The sequence below is a fragment of the Drosophila miranda genome, chromosome XR (genome assembly GCF_003369915.1).
Source record: "Drosophila miranda strain MSH22 chromosome XR, D.miranda_PacBio2.1, whole genome shotgun sequence".
In the NCBI taxonomy this organism is placed as follows: Eukaryota; Metazoa; Arthropoda; class Insecta; order Diptera; family Drosophilidae; genus Drosophila; species Drosophila miranda.
In genome coordinates this window covers 49588004-49615971 of record NC_046674.1, presented here as the reverse complement: position 1 = coordinate 49615971, position 27968 = coordinate 49588004, and the positions used below count along the sequence as shown (strand labels likewise).

At 37.0% G+C, this 27968-nt stretch overlaps 1 protein-coding gene across 11 annotated transcripts in view; it reads right to left on the bottom strand.

The window, feature by feature from the left end:
• Nucleotides 1-27968, bottom strand: part of LOC117186700 (mucin-3A) — a 49644-nt gene that overhangs the window by 5472 nt on the left and 16204 nt on the right. For 5 of the 11 annotated variants that reach the window (XM_033387791.1, XM_033387787.1, XM_033387788.1 and 2 more), the window contains exons 7-13: nucleotides 18086-18469; nucleotides 16459-17999; nucleotides 12070-12258; nucleotides 11545-12014; nucleotides 11064-11497; nucleotides 7697-8144; nucleotides 7550-7637 (exon numbers count right to left, since the gene is read on the bottom strand). In XM_033387791.1, coding sequence (XP_033243682.1) covers nucleotides 7550-7637; nucleotides 7697-8144; nucleotides 11064-11497; nucleotides 11545-12014; nucleotides 12070-12258; nucleotides 16459-17999; nucleotides 18086-18469 — 3554 coding nt within the window. The other 6 variants (XM_033387792.1, XM_033387793.1, XM_033387794.1 and 3 more) reach the window with 6 other exon arrangements.

Genomic DNA, 27968 nt, shown 5'->3' with positions numbered 1-27968 from the left:
AATTCGTTGTAACTTACAAAACTTTAAAAGTGTATTAAGTTTTAATACAAAAATATTAAATTGTAAGAATTTTAATAGCATATTCTAGCATATATATATATCTTAATTTTAGACCTTTCTGACCACGCCCACTCCTAGCGCCCATATATATATACACGTCGCCAATATTTTGTGTACAAAATTTGAAGTCTCTAGCTTTATTATTTGAATTTACGTAAAAAAATTGGGTCGCTGTCCCACTTTGCACAGGTTGTATTGAACTTTTAAAATTCTGAAAATCTGATAAATGCAGCTACATATAAGCTTAAGCTTACCGTCTAGAAAAGATATTGCTTTCAAATTCAAAATTGATAACTTTTTGCAATATTTTTTTCCCCCCCTAATTTTAGCTTTGAAAACTTGGAAAAATATGGTATATTGGGACTTATTTGTATACCCGATATTCAAAAAGAGTATAGGGGTATATTAGCTTTGTGGGGAAAATGGATGTGTGTAACGTCCAGAAAGAAGCGTTTCTGACCCCATAAAGTACAGTGGTGATCATACTCTTAAGCCACAAGAACTACACCAAGAATTTCAGCGAAAATCAAGAAAAGTTTTTATTTTACAGCTCCCATTTTTTGTCTCAAATTAGTTCTATATGTCAGTGTTTTAATACAACAACAACCAAGTTATAAAAAATATATAGTCAACGAAATAATTAAAAAATCTGAAATCATCTCCAAAATGTCCTGATTATATACTTAAGCCACCTAAAAACAAATGGTTAAAAAAGTTAAAATTTGCCCAGTATTCCTAGTATTTTTAATAAAACTACTTTTATATTGAGTAGGATGACCTTTCTGCTTAAGAAAAGTGGAGCAACGCCTTGGTATTGAATATACAGGACGTGCGCACTGTTGAGGGGTGATTTTCCTGCATTCTTCCTGTAAAATTCGGCACAAATCCTTTTAATTGCTGTTTTTCTCTCTCTCTGTAATATGTAAGGATATGATATGTAAGAGAGAGAGGGAGTCGCTTAATACATTTAAACAAAAAATCTACCAATTTATTTTACTTGAAAACAAATTACTTTTCAAAATCACACGTTTGTATCACTAAGTCGGTAGTTTTGAACCAACGGAAGCAGAAATTGAATTAAAATAAAAAAAAATTTTAAAACCAAAAGTAAATTTTTCCAATAAGTCCATTTGTTTCTTGTAAACTAATAAAAAGTTCAATATAATCCACTAGTTTTTTTTTTTAATTAGTAATTAATTTATATTTTGTGGTACCAATCTTACCAATGGGGTAAGAAAAGATTGTGTTATTATTAAACGAGCCTCAAGATCAATTACAAAATTATGTTAAGACAGCATCAGCACTGCACCAACGTTTTGCAAATGATATTTCGGCTCGAACTGTTCAACGTCGGCTGAAGGAGATGTCTTTAATAGCAATGAAACCTGATAAAAAGATACTTCTGCTCGAACTGTTCAACGTCGGCTAAAGGAGATGTCTTTAATAGCAATGAAACCTGATAAAAAGATACTTCTGCATAGTCGATTGAAGAAAGTTCGCTTAAATTGGTTTTATAAAAAAATCAAATTAGGGTGAGCTTGATTGGAAAAAATTTTCTTGGATGAAGGTTCCCACAAGGTGGAGGACAAGAAGGATAACTGGAGAACGCTTGTCTGAAATTGCTGCATTGCCACCGTAAAGCATTTGCCTTATATTATGATATGGGGATTCATATCTAAATATAAAACTGAATCGTTAATTATGATTAAGGGTATGGTGAATGCAAAAAAGTATTCCAGTATGGAATCAGTTACTTACGTCTTTCAGGACGATTCTGCACTTTGTAATCAAGCGCTCTAAAAGTGACTCTTTAACGTTTTGTTAATTTTAGAATGTATTTAACTAGTTTCGACTATTTTTCAACGACAGATGAACATTTTGATGCCGGAATTGCACATCAAGTCTCTAAGTTGGCCATCTAACAGCCCCGACCTCAATCCGATAGAGAATATCTAGGCCAAAATAAGAAAGCGAAAGTCAAAAAGTCAGGGGAAATTATAGAAGATGTTAGGTTTGGGGATATAACGGATGAATATCTGGTTGGATGCCCAATAGCATCAAATTGTAATAAAAACCAACCAAAAATATTAATTAATTCATAATTTTAAAAAAAGCTATGCAGTAATATTGTTTATTATTAGTAAATAGAAAACAAAATAACCTATTGGAAACTATTTAGTTTTTGTTGAAGAAATCGTTTTTATAATTTTACTAAATTTGTTTCCTTTGTTTGATCAAATTACTAAATGACCGTTGAAAAATATTGTTACTTGGAACAATATTTTTTTTTTAATTATATGAATAATACATCACACAATTTAGTATGTACTTTTGTTAAGAATTGATTTATCGACAAAAAAAATTAGACGAATCGGATAAAATTTAAGGAAACCCCACGGTGGAGAAGTAAAAATGCATAAAATATCAGATTCCGTTTTTTTTTTGTCGCTGGGTGTATGTTTCCCTTTCTCAATGTTTACCCCATCACCATTGTGTCTTCCCTCCTGACAAGTGCAAGGGCAGTTTATAGAGATGAGCGGTCTACCTTGTCCATGTCTTACCGTAATCAGCCCCTTTGCCGCATTCACTCACAAATCAACCTGTATCTTTTTTCAAGAGCAGGCGGTAGTCATCGGCTTTGATACCAGATAAAGAGTTTCCGTATTATTACGTAGAAAATGTATTGTTACATAGGTTACATAAAAACATACAGGTACTCTGGTATGCCTGTGCTACAACCCACAACGTCCCTTTTTATACCCGATACTCAAAATGAGTATTGGGGTACATTAGATTTGTGGTAAAAGTGGATGTGTGTAACGTCCAGAAGGAATCGTTTCCGACCCCATAAAGTATATATATTCTTGATCAGCATCAATAGCCGAGTCGACAGAGCCATGTCTGTCTGTCCGTCTTGTTTAACTCTATTAAGACTATTAATTAAGACTATTAAGCATAGCTCGCAAATAACTGTTGACACTTTCGACGTGTCTGATAAAAACCTCTCATTGACGGACACATTGAGAAAATGGACTGAAAAGACCCGATCAAATCTGTTTTTGCTCAACTCGCTCTTCGCTCAAGCAAAGACCGATTTTTTCACTTCTCTTTTGTTCCTGTTTTTCACTGAGCATCTTGTCGCGAGTGAACGAACAAAGTGTCTTTTGCGTATGTATGCGTGCTTGTACGTGTGATGCTTATGGCAACTATCAATTTTTGTGAATTCTATACGGTTTGACTATTGGAGCTTAAAATGAATCGTGAAAAGCAAAACGAAAATGTTCGTTTGCCAATTTTGCAAATAAATATACATATTACAATACAATAGCCCAAAAGATGCGGAAAACATGAATAAATAAACATATACACGAAAAAAAAACTAAAAACACTTTACTCAGGCACTTTTTTGGTTCTGCTCATCTAAAGACACTTTTGCTGTGAGCGCTTGACCAAAGTGTCTTTCTAAGTTGTTATTGTGAGACACGATCGTGTGTCGGGCTCACCCGAAAACCCGAAACACATAACACAAGCGAAGAGACAAAAAGTGTTCTGCTCAGTGAGAGACCGTGTCTTCGTGGTCTTTTTCGGTTTTGTCAGTGACGAGACAGCAAAGGGAAAAAGTGTTGACCGTCGTTTGCGAGCTATGCTATTAAGGCTAGAGTAACCAAATTTGGTATCCGCACTCCTGTTAGATCTCACTATAAAACGTATATCTGAAAATTTCGCCCCACCCCCTTCCGCCCCCACAAAGGACGAAAAACTGTTGCATCCACAATATTGAGGATACGAGAAAACTAAAAAAAATAATGATCATATCTATCAGATTGCTGAATCTGGATCAGATCAGATCATTTTTGTAGCCAAAAGGAACAAATCAATTTGCACTGGCTACGCAGCGCCCGACGTTACGCTCAGACTGATTTTCTGTCTCTCTCGCACGCACTCTTTGTCGTGTCGTTCAATATTAGCGGCGTCTGCCGGAGGAGAGCCATACTGACTAAGTATCGGATATAAATGTAGAGTTGCGGTGTACGCAGCAACTCACAACGTTCCCTCTCGTTTTTATTTTTATTCTTGCTATAACTCAATAATTTTTGTCTTGAAGACTGGTTGGTTTTTCTTTAATACCTAATTGTTCTTGGATGAATATTAAATGGTATGAAATCAAGCTTTTTATATCCGATACTCAAAATGAGTATTGGGGTATATTAGATTTGTGGTAAAAGTGGATGTATGTAACGTCCAGAAGGAATCGTTTCCGACCCCATAAAGTATATATATTCTTGATCAGCATCAATAGCCGAGTCGACAGAGCCATGTCTGTCTGTCCGTCTTGTTTAACTCAGAGCTTTTCAAATTTGTAAAATTTGTATACAACCAGGTGTAAGACACTTAAGTGGTGTGAAAAAAAAGGTACAACCTATGAAAAGAACATGAAAAATACCAGATTTGAAGTATTTTTAGATACAAAACCACACCTTGAAAAAAAAAACATTAAACATTTTTAAAGCCCCTAGTCTATCAGAAAAAGTCGATTTGGTTCACAGCGGAAATGTGGTGTTGAACAGTGTAATTAGCGAATTATATTATTTATTCATTTTAATCTATCTTTTATCTTTTTATCAGCAATTGAAAAAATAAAAGGAATTTGTATTGTCCGTACCCGTACAGTTTACCGAGGTCGAACGGCAATTTCAGTCCCTTATTAAATGAATGTTCTCTACTTCATGATTTTCACTAGATAAGACGCTGTTTTCCCCGGGTCCAGACGGGGTTCAAGGTTGTGTACTCAGGTACTGCACCAAGGCTCTGTATGGACCCTTGATTCACCCTGTCCATTGATCCTTCTTGCTTCCCCCCGATCTGGAAGGAATCTTTTATAATTCATCTCCATAAAAAAGGTAGCAAGTCTGACGAAAAAAATTATAGAGGTATAGCAAAGTGATCCGCTATTCATAAAATGTTTGAGAAGGTCTTAACTCCACATTTGCAACATCTCTGAAAGTATCTCCAACTCAGCATGGATTTATGAGGTGGCGATCAACCACCACGAACTTTTTAGAGTTTACCTCTTTCATTGTTAAAGGCTTTCAAGGTAACTTACAGACGGATGTTATTTACACCGACTTTAGTTAAGCATTCGACTCTGTAAACCATTCCCTTTTAGCACATAAACTTGACCTTTTAGGGTTTCCGCCCAACCTTCTGAGATGGATTTCTAGCTATCTTTGTTCCAAGTCTCAAAGAGTCCTCTTCAAAAACTCCCTCTCCTCAACAGTAAAGGTTTTTTCGGGAGTACCACAGGGCAGGCACCCTGACTTGCCTTCGGTATTAACATATTCTGGAGTACTTATGTATGCGAATGATGTTAAACTCTGTGTCCAGTATAAGGACATTTAATTTCATTCTCGATTGCAATCCGATCTCAATAACATTCAGTCATGGTGTTGTACAAACTTGTTACACCATAATGCCTCGAAATACAAAGTAATGACATTTCATCGTTCTAGCCTCTTGTTGTCTCCCTATACCCTATGTGGTGGATCTCTTGATAGAATTACCCCAGTGGATGATCTTGGTGTTATATTAGACGCCAAGCTAAAGTTTTCTGAACACATTTCTACAATGGTAAATAACGCCATGGGCCTTCTTGGGTTTATAAAGAGAGGGTAAAAGGAATTTGACGACCCCTCGCTTGTTCGTCCGATCTTAGAATACGGCTCCTGTGTATGGTGCCCTCAGTACAAAGTACACCAGGACCGTATAGAATCAGTACAGAAAAAATTTTAACTCTTTGCTCTGCGGGGCCTTAACTGGGATGAAGGTGTGAGACTCCCATCTTACTCTAGTAGACTGCTATTAGTAAACCTCCCATCCTTATACACTCGTTCGATAGACAGACTCTGTCTATTATGGGGTCGGAAACGCTTTATTCTTTCTTTCACTTCTTAAACTGAAAGCATTTGAATAAATTCGGAAAGAGCCTCTCAGTAATTTAATTCGTGTCTTGTCGTAACTGTGGTATGAGTTTTACAGCTAGAATAATAAAATTCGTGGCATTAATTTTTTATTGCCAAAATAAATTTTTTCGAAATGTTGGGGACTTAGATCACATATTGCTACCTGTGATGAAATGGTGTACAAGAAAATGCTCGGAGCCATGCCTGTACCCTTGCAAGCACGACTACATAACGCACCTGCACAAAATGGTTTCTATTACCCTTATTTGACATTTCCATATTGATAATACTAATAATAACACTGTGCTACAAAATGAAAACTTTTGAATATACTTTGCACGTGACGAAAAATATGGTTAGGCCTGGTTGAGAAGTCTCATGCCCATACTTAGAAGTGCAACCCCCAAGCCTATTTTTTTAAATTAAAAAGTAAATACTTAAACAAATTTCTCTGGAAAGGTCCTACGAGAGAAAAGTATAAAATAAACCATTTCCATAATATTCTGTCCCGACATTATCTTCTAAATTTTTTTTTAACTTTTAAAACCAATTTAACCAATACTAAAAAATGTTTGTGGTATTTTCTAAATATCATGTTGTCTTTAATTAAAATTAAGCAACAAAATTTGACTTTTTTTAATTTTATTTTGCTTGCTATTTTTTTTCATGTGTACGCACGTTGCTTTTCTTCCCTAGCTATGAAAAAATTTCTCTTAGAATATGAATACCTATTTTGAAACTTTGTCACGTCACGTTGACCACTCAATTTTTTTTTACAGCTGTAAACAAAAAGATCCCTTTAGATGTGAGGAAATGTCGGCAAGGCCCAAGATGACCCCTTAATCCGATATTTTTGGTGTTCAAAAGGGGCGAGCTCGGGCGTAAGAGCTCGGATTGCGGTAGAATTATTTTTGTTTTAGTAGTATTCTAGTAATTTGGTCCGTATTTGGAGGTTGGTTTTTTCGAAATTGTGTAATAACTTCGGGTCAAAAGTGGTTATTTTCCACTCATAATTGGTCTCATAATTCGTTGCGAAAACTATTGTAGCATTTGGCTCGTTTTAAAACACCCAAACCTTCGATTAATGTTTTGTTTCGTAATTATAAGTCCATGATTCGTCACCTGTAGAAATTTTATACACAGCTTGTGAAGCACCACGATCGTAATTCTTGATCATTTTCTTACACCAATCGATACGAACGTTTGGCCGATTTTTGAATTGCGTGGGATCTAACGCAGTGAAGGACCCAGAATGAAAATAAAAAATACATGTCTTGTGAGAACGCAGTGTGTGACCGCTACATGATTTGAGCCTCGCTCATAGGTGTTTTTTTTTCAGTTTTGTTGGACTGTTCCTAAACTAATGATCTGATCTAGTTTCATTTTCCACATCTCAGCTAAACTGGATAAAAATTATATAACTATAGAATATGGCTTCTATAATATTTAATATCTAATAGAGATATTATATAGCAATCCTACGCATGCATATCATTTATAAATATATGTAAATACATGACTTCACTTACCTCCATGCGTCTATATGTCCGCCGAAATGCGTCATACCCGTGAACCCAAATGGAGCTACATAGCGTCCAAAAGGAGAAACAGCCGTACCTGTCAAAATGTAGTCAGTTATTAACTAAAATTAGCTAATTACAATTTTTACAGTTTACCGATATGACTAGGCGGTGCCCCAATAAAACTCGCCGCCAAAGGAGACGTTTCAAATGAAGAACGTCCTGGTAATGCATTTGCAAACGCTGCAGGTGGTGGAAGTTCATTCGTCCTTTGAAGAAGATGCTGTTGTGTTGTATTCATTGCAATAGCTGTTGATGATTTAATACTAATTGACGGTGTTGGCCCACTTGCACTAACGATACCGCCTCCAATAGCCGAGGAAGAACCAACATTATTAATTGTGCTGGCAGTGCTAACAATGCTACTTCCAACGGCTCCGGTTACCGGGTTACTTGCGGTGATTGGCGTATTGTTGGAGGTCAAATTTCCATTTGCACCATTTCCGCCTGTAGGACATCCTGTCTTATCAGAACATTGCTTGTTTTGGTGGTAATAAATTTCCCACGCAATACGAACATGCATGGCATTCCAACGACCAGTTTTCTGTTTAAAATTATTATGTATTCTCCATAAATAACAATGCTAAGATAGTTCATTTGAGGCAAAATAGTTGGCCTGGTTTTGAGTGTTTAAATAAGTCAATGTTTCATGTTGTCGAAAAAACCTTTCTGAATTTGGTTGTTGATAATTGCTGTTAATAGTTTTGTACACATAGTATATAAACGTGCATGAATGTTGCAACTTTACCGATTTTGCATACGTGCACTTTAATCTTACACATGTTCATACACTTATCCGCTTACTTTTATAGGGAGATGGAAAACTTTTCCTTTTTAATTTGGCAAATCTTCCATTACTGAAACAGCCCCGGTCAAATTTTTCCTTAAAAGTAAAATTAAAAACTCTTTTTATAAATAAATTTAATACAGAAACGATTACCATTATTTTGTATGATTCATTGTAAAATTCCTCGAATTTTCACTTGAGTAAGAACAGTTGTTTTGTCGCTTTTTAGCGGAGATTTTTTAATTTAATAGTTCCAGAAAAATATTGTTCAATTAATTTGTTGCAAAAACGGGGCTGTACCACAAGTAAAAAAAAAGTAATCGTGTTCCTATGCAAGGGAGGGGCAGTGTACTTACAGTGGTGTACAAAATAATAAGGGCACTTGGCTATGTTTCAGCAAAAGCTCTATAAAATTAAAATTTTCAGCAAATTTAAAGTGATCTTAATTTTTGTGAGTTTGTTTATGTTTGCACTCCTTAAAGTAAAAGTAAAAATTCCAAGTGTAGTGGTGAAAAAATGAATAAATAATTTGTTTCCTAATTTCATACTCTTTAGGCTATGAAAAATAGTAATAAAACATCATCTTGGGTACATCCTTCTTCGATAGAAAAGATATGATTTTTAAGTGGTTCTTTTGGACTCTAGATTGTCAGATATCATATCTTTTATTATTAGTATTAGTGTTATACGTAGTTTAGAAGGGTTTGCCTCCATAGAAAATTTTTATTTTTTATTAGGAAAAATATAAATGGGCATTGCCTTACGAATCTCAGCATATTTTAGTCAAAAGTTTTGGATATTTTTGATTTTTGTCCAGGTCTTATGTTTTTTTTTTTGCATCTATCATTACAATCCCGTTCCCGTTCTTTAATTTATTCAATTACTCGCAATAGCTTAAAACCAAACAACTTTTAGAAAAACGTTGTTTTTACATATTGTGTTTCATATGTGTGTCCTTATGTCCTAAAACTATGAAATAATTTTCTTTATTAATTTGTTTTACTTTTAATATAAGGAGTGCAAGCATAAATCCATATACGTATATACTTTTAGTAAATGAGAAAAACAAAAAAGAAAATAAAAAGCTAATAATGACATTGTGACATTGAAGTGTGTGCATGCACTAGTATGACAAAGTAGTAGTAGTAGTAGTAGTAGTAGTAGTAGTAGTAGTAGTAGACTAGTAGTAGTAGACTAGTAGTAGTAGACTAGTAGTAGTAGACTAGTAGTAGTAGACTAGTAGTAGTAGACTAGTAGTAGTAGTAGACTAGTAGTAGTAGACTAGTAGTAGTAGACTAGTAGTAGTAGACTAGTAGTAGTAGACTAGTAGCAATGACAAAAAAATAATAGAAACGACTTTTTTTATATTTAAATTTTCTTCTCTAAACAAAAATTTGTCTTCAATATTCTCATTTTTATACCCGATACACCGACACACCGATACCCGATACCGAGCTACAAAATTTCGTATAAATCTATGAAACACCCAAAATAATGTGTTGCCGACGCAATAAAGTATTCCAGATCAGCATTAAAATCCAGTCTTAATGTCACAAAAAAATTTCCCTTGGCGAGTACTTAGCATAGCATTTTTTGACTTTCCGTTGAGCTTAAATATAAATAAATAGTTTATAATCACTGAGTAGCGAGTATTTAAATAGGAGGCATAGCAGATAGTCGGCGCCGGTTTTTTTTTTCGCAATTGCTATAACTCATAAATTTTTTTTTTGATGATGCGTTTTTCTTGACATATTTGTTGATATTAGATAAATATTAATTGTTTGAAAAAACCAATTTTTTCCAGGTTTTCTGCTGTTTCTGGTGAAGATAGATCGAAATATCGGCGTGTCGTAGTTTGTTTCTTAGTTTTACTTTTTACAGTAGATTTTCGATGCGTCAATCACCCTTTAAGGATCTTATGGTGTTCAGTTTTCATACCCAGTACTCGAAAAATTTAGGGATATATTAGTTTTGTGATGCATTTGTATGTGCATAATATCCAGGAGGAAGCGTTTCCGACCCCATAAAGTATATGGACTTTTTCATGGAAAGTCTATCAGGGTCACAAATTAAAATTTAATAAAAACACATTTCCATATACTTTTTTCCCGATATTTTGTTCCAAAAATATTGAAACTAAGCGAATTTAATCAATTGATGTATATATTTTCATTAGCTTTGATTTGAAAACATGTTAAATTGTCCCTATTGTCCCCTTGGACTTTTTGGAAATGCTCATATATAGTATTCTTGATCAGCATCAATAACTGAGTCGATGTAGCCATGTCTGTCTGTCCGTCCGGCTTGATTAGCGCCCAATCTCAGAGACTATAAGAACTAAAGATACCATATTTTGTATCCATACACCAGTGATATCATACTGTTACAAGAGTATTTAAAAATTTCGTCCCGACTCCCTCTCGCTCTCGCTCCCTCTCTCTCTCAATACAAAAAGCTTATAGTTTTAAAATAAAGTCGTTTCTTTTATTTTTTCCATCACTGTTATATTTTAGTTTTAAAAAAGCTCTGAACAAAGCTTACACTCTAAACGACCCGCACAAAGATAGGATGAAAGCTGTCTGTATGCACAATGTTTATGGAAATTTTATTTTCTTACCTTTGGTTAAATGCGTTTTATTAAATATAAAAGATATATCAGGTTTTTGTTTGGCTTACCTTGGGAGCAAAAGCGGTCAAATGGTTCGGGGGCATGAACGGTGTTGCTCCCCCCAAACCAGTATGTAAAAGACCTGCCGAACTGTAACCCGTATAGCCGCCAGTAGGTAATCCAATACCAGCACGATAAAACTGGGGATCAACAGTCGTGAGTTTGGGAATGTCTTTAAATAATGGCGGCGGAAAAATTTGTGCTGAAGTTGTTGGGCCTGTATGCAAGGACGTTGCTGTTGCTGATACGGATGCAGTGGGCAACAACTGCTGATGCTGGTGCAAGTGAGTATGCTGGTGCTGATGATGGTGAAGCTCTTGTCGTAGATATGTTGACGATGGTGGTGTAGGAGGGACAGACAAGCCAGAACGATCCAAAAACCTGCTGTCTAGCTCGCGACGTAGCAAATCCGCTTGATCATCTATGCGAATAATAAAAATATCTACGTAAACGTTTGTTTAATTTTTCTAGAAATTTTAATCCTCATACTTTTACTTGGCTGAAAAAGAGATTCTGCAGAAAACGGATGCGGTGTGGGTGTAATTGTGTTTGCGCCCGTAGGTTGAGTTATACCTTGTATGTTGGACGATGACGTGGTAGCAGAAACTGCTGCCGTTGTTGAAATAGTGGTCAATGTGTGTGACACTAATGACATTTGCGGAATTGAGCTGTTAATAGCAGAGGTTGGAGCTGCTGGAGAAGACGTTGGTTGTGCTAAATGTGCGGGGAAGTACGAAGTAGGCTGAAAGTTTGTGGCTGTCACATGACCACTGACACCAGCAGAGGACATATCATGTGGTGATATTGAATTGGATGGGATTCTTGTCGTCGGAGCCACTGTCCCCACCATACCCATTCCTGCTCCTATATTTAATGGCGGGGGAGTTGGACGGGCGCTACCACTAAATATAACAGATGTGGATGAGATGGGTGTTGATACCAAAGCGGAAGAGGTAGAGCTGTAAGCAAGGTATAACGTTATTTCAATAGTAAATATGTTAACCAAGAAATTACTTTAACCACAACCCAGTCTTTGGAGAATAGGCTGGTAGACCCGTCCCTGGTCCTGTCATTGATGAATTTGATGATGAAATGGTTATACCAGCGTATGGACTCGGCGCGATGGCACAAAATGGTGTACTTATGTTGACACCCTGTGAAAGGCCAGTTGATGATGTGGCATTCGATCGCGGATTTGTAGTACTGGAGAAAAATATTAGCTATGATTAGAAAAATTCTTTTAAGAGTTGCTATTACTTATACCGTGAAAAACCCTGCCGAATCATGTCTATCAAAATTAAGTATAAATATTAAGTATAAGCAAGGGAACTATTTTAAAGTAAATATATTCCTTCTGCTTTTAATCAAAATAGTTCAATAATTTCTTTGAAAATTTATTGGGAATACATCTTTAAGACGAATGCTCTTTGGAACTTCGACTCTTTTTTAACTATTTAAACAAGAGCTACAAAATAGACGGCTATTAAACTTTAAAACTGTATGTTATGTGTAATGTAATATATTTATCCTTGACTCAACCATTACCAAAACCTAAGTGCAAATTAACCAACCCCTTGATGTGTACTTTTTACAGTTCTTTTCAATTAAATCTTACTCAGAAATTCTTTCCATACTTATTTCATAGATTTCAGTTCTGGAATTCATAAATAAACCTCTTCTAATTGAATCTCAGAAAAACTCATTTCAAAGTCCAGCGTTGTGACATTTGTAAACAAACATTCTTATTAAATCTCAGAGAGACATTAATTGAATTTAATAATGGCACGAAACCATTGCATCATTATCGAAAGCTTTGAGAACTTAAAGCTCGGATCGATACAAATAATAAGGATAGTCAGTCTAGTCAAGATCCGAAATAAGAAAAGTTAAGTCTGTTCTAATTAACAGAGTTCAGTTCAAATTAAGATAAGTTGGGTTTGTGAAAGAGTTTTGGCGCCAAGTAAATAACAGTTGAAAATTACACTGGTCGACAAAAATAAAAACTTTTTTTGGTTCAAAAATCGGACAAGGATATTCTTATAGGATTTTCATGGCGGAACAAGAATCTGGCTTCCAAAAGTGGAAAAGGCTTTGTAATGCCGAAGTCTCTAATGAGGCTTAAATAAAAGCTTGAACTGTCAACCAAGTGAAACAAAACGAAAAAGCCTCGAATCAATCCAAAATTTTCATGTAGCAAAACTTTTTTATGTGCGCGAATTGTGCCATTGTGTACTGCTCTATGCGTGCAACTTATTTAAGCCTAATTAGAGACGTCTAGCACCTCGCCATTCTTCTCTACACGTGATCGAAAAAGTGTAAAAAAAAAACAGGGGTCTTAAAACTTTGAGTCTATTTCTTGACTTTGGAATTTTTTGGAGATCAGATTAGTGTTCAGCGATGAAAATACTATAAGAATATCCTTTTCCTATCTTTGAACCATTTGGCGTGTCGACCAGTTTTATTAATACAAAACATATTTTTCTATTTTTTGGTGTAACTTTTGGGTGCGTTATATCGCTTTTAAAAGTGGCATAGCGCTATCTTCCAAAATGTCACAGCGGGCTCAAAATTTCTAAAAATAATTTCAATATCTAATGTGAGCGAAAAAAAAAAAACCTTAAAAGAAAAGGAGAAACTGCATATTTTGTTGTTTATCCGGCAATTGTTTAGGATCTTAATTTTATAACGCCCACAAAAAAGTGTAGGCTGTTATGACATGCACCCGCAACATTTATTATGTTCACTTTTACAATTTGGACCTTTTTTATTTTGGACTTGATTGGAAGATTTCGAAACCGAATAGGTATTTAATTAAACATTTTGTTTACATCTTGGCAAAGAGGAAATCTGTGATTCCATTAAAAGTCTTTCTTTAAAAATGATACAACTGCGGACTGCGAAATGAATTTCTCTGAGATTCAATTAGAAGAGGTTTCAAAATGCCAGAAGTGAAAACTCTGAAATAACAATAAAAAGAACTTCTAACTAAGGCTTTTATTCGCACAAAAAAGTAAAATCAATGACTGTAGTTTTAGAGCACATATATATTAGTATGTGGCGCATGATACCTTGCAAGCACATACTAAATTTAGTCGAAAGTATGCCAAAACTTATTCGGAATGTGACAAAAGTTAAGGCCCTTGGAACAAATATTTTAAACAAATTATTAAAGTAAACAAATTGGAAACTTGCAAACTTTGGACTTGCATGGACTTTTCATGAAAAAATTTCAATCTCTTCAAAAAAAAATTTTTTTTTTCTCACTAAATTAAAGAATCTATATCAAAAAAAAATCACAAGGATTGCTTAATTTTTAAAGATTTTACAGGCGTTTAGACTTTCAAGTGAAAAGCAGACCTCACAAATAAGAGTTGACACTTTCGGCGTGTGTGATAAAAACCTCTCATTTAAGGACACATTGAGAAAAGGAACTGAAAAGACCCGATCAAATCTGTTTTTGCTCAACTCGCTCTTCGCTCAAGCAAAGACCGATTTTTTCACTTCTCTTTTGTTCCTGTTTTTCACTGAGCATCTTGTCGCGAGCGAACCAAAAATGTGTCTTTTGCGTATGTATGCGTGCTAGCACGTGTGGTGCCTATGGCAACGATCATTATATCTTTAAGTGCGGAAAATATTAACTCCTTGTTAGTGGTTAAGCTTAATTTTTATTAATAAAAAATGATATATACATACATACATCCATATGTACAAAATAATTTATAACGGGTATAACCTCCATTATCATCACATCTCTTCTTAATCATGTATCTTCAGTTTGCAAATAAATATACATATTACAACACAATAGCCCAAAAGATTCGGAAAAGATGAATAAATAAACATAAACACGAAAAAAAACTAAAAACACTTTACTCTGACACTTTTTTGGTTCTGCTCATCTAAAGACACTTTTGCTGTGAGCGCTTGACCAAAGTGTCTCTCTAAGTTGTTATTGTGAGACACGATCGTGTGTCGGGCTCAACCAAAAACACGAAACACAAGCGAAGATACAAAAAGTGTTCTGCTCAGTGAGAGACCGTATATGCGTGGTCTTTTTCTGTTTCGTCAGTGAGGGACAGCAAAGGGAAAAAGTGTTGACCGTTGTTTGCGAGCTATGGTGAAAAGTGATAAGCATGGATCCACATGTGCTCGCCACTGTAAACTCCCCGACACTTGAATACACACACTCAAAATTAACTTAACGGCGCTAGTATTTACAGCACCATTTAAAAAAAAATGGTGAATTAAATTTGTTTTCTGATTTGTATTAAATTAAGCAGCAATTTTAAGAAAACTTATAGAAATATCCATTAAAGGCGATTAAGGAAAAACTGTAAATTGAAATAATGAGTTCTTCAAAGTGCGAAACTTAAATACGACACTCACATAGACAATTAGTCTTTTTTGGCTGGTGTCGCGAGCGGACATCGAAAAAATTATCAAATGCCATACATATGCCATACATATGCCATACATATTATGGCAACGAACAATTTTTGTGAATTCTATACGGTTTGACTATTGGAGCTTAAAATGAATTAAAATGAAAAGCAAAACGAAAATGTTCGTTTGCCAATTTTGCAAATAAATATACATATTACAATACAATAGCCCAAACAATGCGGAAAACATGAATAAATAAACATATACACGAAAAAAACTAAAAACACTTTACTCAGGCACTTTTTTGGTTCTGCTCATCTAAAGACACTTTTGCTGTGAGCGCTTGACCAAAGTGTCTCTCTAAGTTGTTATTGTGAGACACGATCGTGTGTCGGGCTCACCCGAAAACCCGAAACACATAACACAAGCGAAGAGACAAAAAGTGTTCTGCTCAGTGAGAGACCGTGTCTTCGTGGTCTTTTTCGGTTTTGTCAGTGACGAGACAGCAAAGGGAAAAAGTGTTGACCGTCGTTTGCGAGCTATGCTGAAGAGTCATCTTCTTTCCTGCAAAATTTTTTCTTGACCTTCATTGACACTGTGCATACGTTTTCTTGTAAGGTTTCATGCTAAGAATTATTTGACAATTAACGTAAGAATACGAATTCATAACGGTTGCACGTCTGAGAATTTTAGATTTTGTACAAGACGGCTTTAAAAAAGTGCGACAGCTATTTTTAAAATTAATTTTACTTTTTTGGAGAATTTTTGGGTTTGCCCGCAGAACAAACCAGATCACTAAAACATAGCTTCGGTAGAAAGGATTGGTCATAAGACTGTGAAAAACATATTTTTGTCTAAGCTATTTTAAAATTAAATGCAGATGTAATGCGATTTAAGATAACTCATTTTATACCTAATCTTAAGAGTGTTTATGTAATAATTCTAAATTTGTTTCATCAAATTTATAACGTCTTTAATTTATATTTTATCTATGCTTTCATATATTTACTTTCACATTACCTGTATACGGGATCTCGATCTTTGCTGCAGGGACTTTCACCCTTGGGTGAAACTATTTTTTGGATCACAGATGACGATGACGCAGATACAGATGATGAGCACGACGTTGTTGCTGTCGTTAAACTTTGGACGGTGAGAACTGTAGCGCTTAAGTTGGAGGCAGGAACAGTTGATGTGTAAGGTGTACCGCCGCAACGCACAAACTGTTGATGTTGTGATTGCATTGGTGCCGCTAACTGTGGATGCGTAGGTAGCAAATGAGACACAGATGGAAACTGCCCAGACTGTGGAAGCATTTGGGTAGATGGAGGGGGATGTGCTTGTGGCGTAGTAGCTGCAAGCGAAGTTACGGCGGGTGTAGACGGTACCGAAGTTGTGGTATTTGGCCCAGTAGTTGCATTGCCAAAGCCACCACTGGCATATACAGGCACATGATGGGAATGTGATACATGCAAATGGCTTAGCGAATGAGCAGCAGTGGAGTTTGCCGAAAGGAAACTTGTTGTAGCTGCAGCCGACTGTGAAACGGGTTGTGAAACGCTGGTGTTATTGAGTGGAGTGATAGGTCGCATCGCCGGTGTCGATGAGACACTCTGTTGCACTGTGAAACTTAGAGATGCAGCTTTCAAAGATGCCGGGACTATTGGTGAATCTCGACTGCTACGTGCATCTGAGATACGAAGCGGAGAGGATGATATGTTGGGCGATGCAGTCGGCAATGTTGGCGGCAGGTACGGTCCGTGCGTTATGTTGCTGTATGGTGTGTACAAAGAGTAATTAGGATAAGGTGTACGGTATGGGGGTGCCTGAATAAGCATAGGCAAGCCCGTAGCCACATGAGACATTGGAGGGGGTGGGACTCCGGGAAAAAGTAATGGCGGCCCAGTAGTCCCAAGTGCACCTGCCCCTACTCCAAAGACTATTTTGCCCAACCCAGAAGCACTTGAAGCTCCACTACTACAAACCGAACTAGAATTTCCAACTGTGCTATTGCTGATCGATATTGTTGTAGAAACTGCCGACATCAGTTTAGTTGTAACATGAGGAGAAACGCGTGGCTGTGTACTAATTGGGGTTTTTGCTGTACTACTAATCGTCGGAAAATCACCAAGAAAACCATTGATAACTGGATTGCTCGATGTAGATGTTGAACTATTGGTGATTTTTAGTGTTTCTACGGAAGATGTTGATATCGAAGATGATAACAATCCAATGGCACTGGCTGTAACATTATTATGACTTATACTTCTTGTAATGGTATCGTTTGATTTCAGGTTGTTTGCTAGCACTACACCTGATGCCGGCGACGAAATTGGTAATCCAGAACTTGAAGTTGAGATGCGCGCACTAAATTGACAGCCAAGTCCTAAACTACCAGGAGTTTTTTGACCACAAGGTAATAATGGAACAAGTGGCCGTTGGCCCGCTGATGGTAATCCGTTTGGTGCAGAAATCTTTGTGGCAAAAATAATGGATTGATCATTATTAGTTGAAGCAGTCACACTTGTGTCATTTCTAGCAGATATTCCAGAATTGGGATGCTATTAGAAATAAAGAATAAGCCAATTTTTTAAATAAACAAAAAAAAACTAGATTTTAACGATATGGTAACGCAAAAGAAACTTACTTGGGGTCGAGAGGTAGATGAAGCAACGCACAAAATGGGATACAGCGGATTTTCTTGAACACATTTGTGTATTGCATTACATTCCTTACTTCCGCTGTCGGTAAGAACGACTGCAGATGTAGACACGGAAGCACCGGTAATCACAGCAACAACTTGTTGTGAACTTGCGATCGTGTTTTCCTTGGTAATACCACGTGCATCACTGTCTGACCCCCCTAAGAACCCAGGGATTAATGTCGGTGTTGAAGGCACGGCCGGTCCAATTATTTGTAAGAGCGAAAGATCCGAAGGCTTACTATGACCCTTTCGATCTTGATTCGGTGAAGCATGCGAACCATGCATTTCCGCCGAGTGGTAATCTATACCCACTAAGCTTGCAGAATTCTATAAAACATATAAGGTAAAATCACTTTATTTTAAAAATGTATGCCTATAATACGCTCTTTAACATTGTAACTATCGAAAAATGCAATATTTGTTATACCCGGAACTCGAAAAGTACAGGGGTATATTAGATTCGTGTATATTTATGAAGCAGATAAATGGTAGCGTTTCAATAGCCGAGTTGATATAGCCATGTCTATCTGTTCGTCCGCTTGTTGGCCCCTTAACCATCTAGAGACATCTAAGAGACTGTAAAACTAGAAAAACGACATCTGTAACCCATGCCAACAATATATATCGATATTTTATCTGTCAACGGGAATTTTAAATTTTGTTATTGTTCTGGTTTATTTTGGTAAAGTAACATTTTATTTGCGATTAGAAAAAAACTTATTGAATATATTGAGATATACGAAAACAAATTTCCAACTGTATACATAAAAACTTAAAACGTCAGAAAACATGTTCATATTTTTTTCACCCTCATAAATATGTGTATTTATGTGCTATGTGGTATTCATTTTTTCATTATCAACCGGTTTTAAATCGAAAAGCATTTTTGGGATATGAGTCAATTCGAAAATTGTTGCGATTTGCAATAACCGGAGCATGGCTGTATGAATATTCGTATTACAGTAGACGCACGGATATTATAAATCTCAGAAATTAGAATCTTCCAGGTATTAGAACCGACCGTTTTTTTGAACTGAACTCTCCAAAACTAGAACCAGTAGTTCTAATTTTAGAGCGTATTTTTTGTTTACTTCACTTTGGTTTTCTGGAATATTAGCATGTGCTTACAAAGTAAAGACAGTTCAGTCCAGAAAAGCCAGTGTACGAGTTAATAAAATCCAACTTTAAACATATGACGAAAGTGTTGATATTGAAGAACCAATTTCTCATAACCATGCTATGGAAAACGCAAGAAACTTACTAAAATAGTGCAAAAAGACATACACAAATAAACATATATCCAATCTCTTGGCCCATTGTAGTGATATAGTGATGTATAATTTGAAGCAGCTCAAAAAACAACATGTCGTCGGGCGCTGCGTAGCCACTGCAAATTGATTTGTTCCTTTTGGATATAAAAATGATCCGATCTGAACCAGATTGCCGAATCTGATAGATATTATCATTCTCTATGCTTGTGTGTTTTTAGCTTTCTCGTATCTTCAATATTGTGGATGCCACAGATTTTCGTTTTTTTGTGGGGCGGAAGGGGGTAGGGCGAAATTTTGAGATATACGTTTTATTGTGAAATCTAACAGGAGTGTGGATAGCAAATTTGGTTGCTCTAGCTCTTATAGTCTCTGAGATCCTTGAACTCACATTTTGCATTGGGCAAAACCGACCATGAAACCTGTGTATTAGAGAGAGACAGAGCGAGAGAGAATGAAAGTGTTTTCTTGATTCTGGCTATATTAATTATTTGATCTGGCTCAGGTTTTCCACTCTAGAAGATATAGTCATCCTCTACGCTTCTGCGTTTTCTATTTTCTCGTATCTTTGAAATTATGGATGCCACAGATTTTCGCTCTTTGTGGGGGCGGAAGTGGGCGGGGCGCAGTTTAGAAATATTTCTGTAACAGTGACATATCACAGAAGTCCGGATATAAAATGTCGTTGCTCTAGCTCTTATAGTCTTTGAGCACTAGGCGCTGATAGGGATGGACAGACGGACAGACAGACAGGGCTCAATCGACTCGGCTATTGATGCTGATCAAGAATATATATACTTTATGAGGTCGGAAACGATTCCTTCTGGACGTTACACACATCCATTTTCACCACAAATCTAATATACCCCTAAACTCATTTTGATCATCGGGTATAAAAAGAGTAGTTTTTTGTATTGTTTGAAAAAAAAAATCCGTCCAGAAATTAGAATCTTTCGAGAATTAGAACCACATCATTTACAAAGTGGTTCTAATTTCCGAGCGTCTACTGTATCTAACAATCCAGAAATCTTGATCGTGTAAATATTTCTTATAGTAAAAGCACCTATGCAGTATTATCATCGCTTCTTCACTCATAATGATAGCATAATTTAAATAGTTTGCGCCTGTTTTATTTTACTTTTAGCCTATATTGGATCTCTCTTTTAATAAAATTGGTGGAACTCAACTTAAATTGGTGTTCTAGAATTAAAATATTAAAAAACTAAAAAATCTCGAAGTAAAACCAGTCTCTCGGGGTACACGTACCTAAAAATTTCAGGATATGTATGCATTGACATATCAAAGATGTCATGGCTGAATGGGGGTATTTTTAAAAGTATGTACTAGTCTGGTAATGAAAGTAGAAAGACAGTGAGAGATAATTTTCTGCATCATTTCTAAGCCACATTGATATAGAGACATAGAGGGAGAGTGAGGGAGAAGGAAAGAAAGTGAGAGTAAGAGAAGAAGAGATTGCCCGGCGTGGAAAAGTCAGCCAAGTTTAAAAACTCATTTACATAATGATAATATCTCAACATGAATATATATGTAACATCGATTTGAGAAGGCAGAAGGGCGAACACATTTTTGTAAATAATCTCGATTCAGTATGATATCACAATAGCTTGGAAATACATAAGATACATTTAAACGAATTGAATTTTTATTACGAATGAGGATTCTTTTTTGTCCATCCCTTTCGATTGAAAAGCCCCGCTTAAGCGCTCAGCTTAATTAGCTGGAATATTATTTCCAAATAGTTAATTTTAATAATAAAATATGTAAATAATTTTATTAAAGACAATGTAAAGAAAACCAGTTGCCAGTCGCTCTCGCGCCTTGCTCTATCTTTCTCTCGCCTATTGGGGTTTTAAAGAAAAGGACTGGAATTTGGAAGTCTGGATGACTTAAGTCCAGATCTAAAATTTAAGATCAATTGGTTAAAATTTAAGTCAACAATAAATAGTAAACATTCAACTTTTCATACTAAAGTGCAGTGCATTGTTTTACAATATCTAGTTTCCAGTCTAGTCTAGACGACCATATTCTTTCTAAAATTCTTTATTCCCTCCAAAAGTATGTGTGAGAAAGCTAAATTAGTAAATATGGCGAAATAGTGGTCCAGTAAGGAAGTTTTTTCGATGGGTAATGAATCTCAAAGAATTTTGGCAACTAAGTTTCCGTCAATAACACAAGTGCTGCCTTTTTCTACAATCACAGTAAAGCCAGTAAAAATGAGGGAGAACGTTGTGAGTTTATGCAGCGACCGCAACTCTACATTTATACCCGATATTTAGTCAATATGGCTTTCCTCCGCCAGGCGGCGCTTACAGAAAATTAGTCAGAACGTGTCGTCGGGCGCTGCGTAGCCACAGCAAATTGAGTTTCTCCTTTTGGTTATAATAATGATCCCATCTGATACAATTTCGGCAATATGGTATATATGGTCATTCTCTATGATTGTGTATTTTTAATTTTCTCGTATCTTTAAAATAGTGTATGCCACAGATTTTCGTTCTTTGTGGGGGCGGAAGGGGGTGGGCCGAAATTTTGTAATATACTTGTAACAGTGACATTACACAGAAGTCTGGATACAAAATTTCGTTGCTCTAGTTCTTATAGTCTCTGAGCAGACGGACGGACGGATAGAGAGACATGAGACTATACTCATATGGAGTATCGGGTATAAGGAGCTCAGCACTTGCTATAAAAAAACACGTATGTTTTTGAAAAGGGCGGGAATTACTAGTCTCCAAGAATATCATTGCTTATGATAGGTGGCATAAAGTCATAAAATTGATAGTGAAATATTAAGAAAATGTTTTTATTTATTAATAGTAAACTGTTAGCAACTCTTTATTTGTGGCACCGCTTTAAAATCAGGTAATCTTTTAAAGCTTTCACTTATTTTATTGTGCATAAATGTTCATGATGTTTTTATTGTCTGGTGTTATTGTTGATTGTATTTGTAGCAGAAATCGAACAATTTTAATTGTGTTCCGTGGAGTATTTCTCAAAAAGTGCATATCAAAACATGCAACTAAAAATGGAAAGTTACTAGCCAATGTGGCTAGTTTATTTTAGTAATAATCTAATCTGATCGTTTTTGTTCCTTTTGAAAAAAATGCACTCAAAGTTTCCTTTGAGTTCACCAACTATAAGCTTTTTGATATTTGGAGCAACAACAACCGCAATTCTGATGCTGTTACAGCGTACATAATGAAGGAAATTAATATAGATAAATATATATATAGCTAAATATAGCTAAATTGACAAAATTCGTCTATTATATAAAACGTTACTTGCGCCAATACAATAGAAATCTTGAGCGATTCAAGTCGATTCACACAGAATGGCTTGAAAAACATATGGAAGTAACAATTGATATGGAGGAGACTGCAAAGCCATCACCATCCAAGATGGGTCGTCCAAAATTGGCATATGCAGAGGCCGGGCCTAGACTACGAATTGACTGTTCCCACTGCCTTACTTTTGCATGCCGCCTCTGCATCTGCGCGTAAAAGTAATGATAACGAGGGGGAACGTTCTGAGTTGCTGCGGAGACCGCAACTCTACATTTATTCCCGATACTTATTCAGTATGGCTACATTGAGCGACAATGTGTGCGTGCGGGAGAGACAGAAAACGTGTCTGAACATGTCGTCGGGCGCTGCGTAGCCACTGCAAATTGATTTGTTTCTTTTGGTTATAAAAATGATCCGATCTGCATCCGATCAGCAATCTCATAGATACGGTCATTCTTTATGATTGTGTGTGTTTTAGTTGTCTCGAATCTGCAATATTGTGGATGCCACAGATTTTCGTTCTTTGCGGGGGCGGAAAGGGGTGTGGCAAAATTTTGACACAAAACTGTCAAGGTCCGATATCACAGGAGTGTGGATACCAAATTTGGTTGCTGTAGCTTTTATAGTCTCTGAGATCCTTGAACCCATATTTAGCAATTGGCAAAACCGACCATGAAACCTGTGTGTTAGAGAGAGACAGAGCGAGAAGGAATGAAATTGTTTTCTTGATTCTGGCTATAACATTTATTCGATCTGTTTCAGATTTTGCATTCTAGAAGATATTGTCATCCTCTACGTTCTGCGTTTTCTGTTTTCTCGTATCTTTAAAATTGTGGATGCCACAGATTTTCGCGCTTTGTGGGGGCGGAAGTGGGCGGGGTAAACTTTTGAAATATTCTTGTAACAGTGACATACCACAGAAGTCTGGATATAAAATGTCGTTGCTCTAGCCATTATAATCTTTGAGCACTAGGCGCTGATAGGGACGGACAGACGGATGGACGGACGGACGGACAGACAGACAGCGCTCAATCGACTCGGCTATTGATGCTGATCAAGAATATATATGCTTTAAGGGGTCGGAAACGATTCCTTCTGGACGTTACACACATCCATTTTTACCACAAATCTAATATACCCCAATATTCATTTTGAGTATCGGGTATAAATACAATACATTCAAAACGAGGGGGAACGTTGTGAGTTGCTGCGGACACCGCAACTCTACATTTATACCTGATACTTAGTCAGTATGGCTCTCCTCCGGCAGACGCCGCTAATATTAAACGACATGACAAAGAGTGCGTGCGAGAGAGACAGAAAATCAGTCTGAGCGTGACGTCGGGCGCTGCGTAGCCACTGCAAATTGATTTGTTGCTTTTGGCTACAAAAATGATCTGAACTGATCCAGATTCAGCAACCGGATAGATATGGTCATTATCTATGATTGTGCGTTTTTAGTTTTCTCGAATCTGCCATTTTGTGGATGCAACAGATTTTCGTCCTTTGTGAGGGCGGATGGGGGTGGGGTGAAATTTTGCGATATACGTTTTATAGTGAGATCTAAAAGGAGTGTGGATACCAAATTTGGTTACTCTAGCCTTAATAGTCTTTGAGATTTGTGGATGCCCTAGACTTTCGTCCTTTGCGGTGGTGGAAGGGGGTGTGGCGAAATTTTGACACAAAACGGTCAAGGTCCGATATCACAGGAGTGTGGATACCAAATTTGGTTGCTCTGGCTCTTATAGGTTCTGAGATCCTTGAACTCTTATTTTGCAATTGGCAAAACCGACCATGAAACCTGTGTGTTAGAGAGAGACAGAGCGAGAAAGAATGATATTGTTTTCTTGATTCTGGCTATAACATTTATTCGATCTGGTTCAGATTTTGCATTCTAGAAGATATTGTCATCCTCTACGTTCTGCGTTTTCTGTTTTCTCGTATCTTTGAAATTGTGGCTGCCACAGATTTTCGCGCTTTGTGGGGACGGAAGTGGGCGGGGTAAACTTTTCAAATATTCTTGTAACAGTGACATACCACAGAAGTCTGGATATAAAATGTCGTTGCTCTAGCTATTATAGTCTTTGAGCACTAGGCGCTGATAGGGACGGACAGACGGACGGACGGACGGACGGACGGACGGACGGACGGACAGACAGACAGCTCTCAATCGACTCGGCTATTGATGCTGATCAAGAATATATATACTTTATGTATACTTTACCTTGACTGGTGAAGAGAGGGAGTTTTGAAGAGGACTCTTTGAGACCTCCATCTCAGGATGTTGGGCGGACAACCTAAAAGGTCAAGTTTATGTGCTAGAAGGGAATGGTTTACTGAGTCGAATGCTTTACTAATGTCCGTGTAAATACATCCGTCTGTAAGTTACCTTGAAAGCCTTTAAAAATAAAAGAGGTAAACTCCAAAAAATTCGTGGTGTTTGGTCGGCGCCTTATAAATCCATGCTGTCTCGAAAATGTCGAGCCTACTGCGTAAGCCTCTAACATTTTGGTAAGTTAATAAGAAGGAAGTTAGTTTTTTGAATGGTTGGAAAAAGGATGGGAAGATGTGGATGGCACGTTGGGCTTATTTGGGAGCTTTATGCGTGGCCCACCAAACGCTCCGGCCAAAATTTGGCAGAGAAAATGGTGTCGAATTGAGTTGGAGAAATGCTTTTCTTAAATGAGGCTATCTCCCTGGCATAAAATTAGTTATACTACTCCACCTTTAAACCGACAGATTTTATTTTGCTTTGTATAAAAGCAGTTACATCATTAGATGTGAAGTCAGGTGCCAGCTATGAAACAAAAACATACGCAAGCTAGTGAGCTTGCGGACACTACGGACACGGACGCTACAAACATTACTGCACGTTCTCCGAGGCGATGAATTTGGTTACCGAATTTGCGTCGCCAGCAGCTGTCGTTGCCCTTGGATCGACAAACGAGAGTGGTCAGAGTCAATTTTTCGGCAACGAGCGGCTGAGCGACGGTTGGTATTTGGAGATCGCGCGGAGTGACCCTTTTGCTCCGCGGAGACTTATTAAGCAGTTTCAAACCGGTAAACTAAGACTCCATAGCTAAGAGCCGATCGTATTTGTTTTTGAAACCAACGGTGAGCTCCTTAAAGCCACTCCGCGTCTGCCTCATAAAAATTGCCACATCTTTCTCAACCGTCCGGCATGCCCTCTTATATGTAATGCAAACCATTATGTTTGGGGATAGCATCACCCACGGGGCCTGAAAATCTCGCGCATTTTGCGTGCACTACGCTGTCGCAGAGTCAGCAGCAGACACTTGGCTGGTCATGGGGTATATCCTTCTTCGAAGTTTTTTTGGCGCAGACCGCAGCGAATTCCATTCTAATTGTTTAATTGTTTATTTGAAAATTTGCAATACAAATTTCCAAACAAACTTCTATACCAAGAGCTAATAAAAGAGAGTGCTTCTGCCCAGAAAGTTTCGTGAGCGAGAGAGGAAGAGCAGCTAGTTCTAATTGGGTACTAGGAAGAGTAAAAGACCACGAGATGAGCGCGGGCTAGAATGTGAGAGCGTAGTACTTGCAAGCAGCAACAAAAACAAACACACTACTAACCGACGCACGAAACAAATTAATTAGATTAGGCTTTTACACAAGAGAGGAAAGAAAAGATTTTCAGATTTTAAGGCTGAATAGGGAGTTAATTTATATATTATTTTCTCAAAACACCGGCTTTTGATACAAAATAAAGGGAAGAGAAGCGGAGCGCAAAACAAAAACACGTTTGGTCACTAAGAGAACGAACGAATCTGACACTGTTACCAAATCAGCTATTGTATAGCTAGTTCTGACTATTTTGTAAGTTAAAGTTCTCTTAAAAATTTGAAAATTAATATTAGTATATTATATTAATTATTAAATTATCTGATTATATAAAATATATATTTAGCTATGTTTTGCTATATATATTTTGTTTTCTGAAACTGTGTGCAAAACTTGCACCCAAAAAACAAGATATTTTATCAATCTACCACAAAAACAGCTATTTTTCTTCTTAAAAGTTGATTGCAGCTCAAATATAAAGGCAAAAAAATAGATTGCATTCAAATTAATGCGTTCAATCGTTCGAAAATACACACATGCAATCATATAAACTTGTTTCATTGCATCTCACTTAATACAATAAAAAACGAGGGGGAACGTTGTGAGTTGCTGCGGAGACCGCAACTCTGCAGTTATACCCGATACTAAGTCAGTATGGCTCTCCTCCGGCAGACGCCGCTAATATTAAACGACATGACAAAGAGTGCGTGCGAGAGAGACAGAAAATCAGTCTGAGCGTGACGTCGGGCGCTGCGTAGCCACTGCAAATTGATTTGTTGCTTTTGGCTACAAAAATGATCTGAACTGATCCAGATTCAGCAATCTGATAGATATGGTCATTATCTATGATTCTGCGTTTTTAGTTTTCTCGAATGTGCAATATTGTGGATGCAACAGATTTTCGTCCTTTGTGGGGGCGGAAAAGGGTGGGGCGAAATTCTGAGATATACGTTTTATAGTGAGATCTAAAAGGAGTGTGGATACCAAATTTGGTTACTCTAGCCTTAATAGTCTTTGAGATTTGTGGATGCCCTAGACTTTCGTCCTTTGCGGTGGTGGAAGGGGGTGTGGCGAAATTTTGACACAAAACGGTCAAGGTCCGATATCACAGGAGTGTGGATACCAAATTTGGTTGCTCTGGCTCTTATAGGTTCTGAGATCCTTGAACTCTTATTTTGCAATTGGCAAAACCGACCATGAAACCTGTGTGTTAGAGAGAGACAGAGCGAGAAAGAATGATATTGTTTTCTTGATTCTGGCTATAACATTTATTCGATCTGGTTCAGATTTTGCATTTTAGAAGATATTGTCATCCTCTACGTTCTGCGTTTTCTGTTTTCTCGTATCTTTGAAATTGTGGCTGCCACAGATTTTCGCGCTTTGTGGGGACGGAAGTGGGCGGGGTAAACTTTTCAAATATTCTTGTAACAGTGACATACCACAGAAGTCTGGATATAAAATGTCGTTGCTCTAGCTATTATAGTCTTTGAGCACTAGGCGCTGATAGGGACGGACAGACAGACAGACGGACGGACGGACGGACGGACGGACGAACGGACGGACGGACGGACGGACGGACGGACAGACAGACAGCTCTCAATCGACTCGGCTATTGATGCTGATCAAGAATATATATACTTTATGTATACTTTACCTTGACTGGTGAAGAGA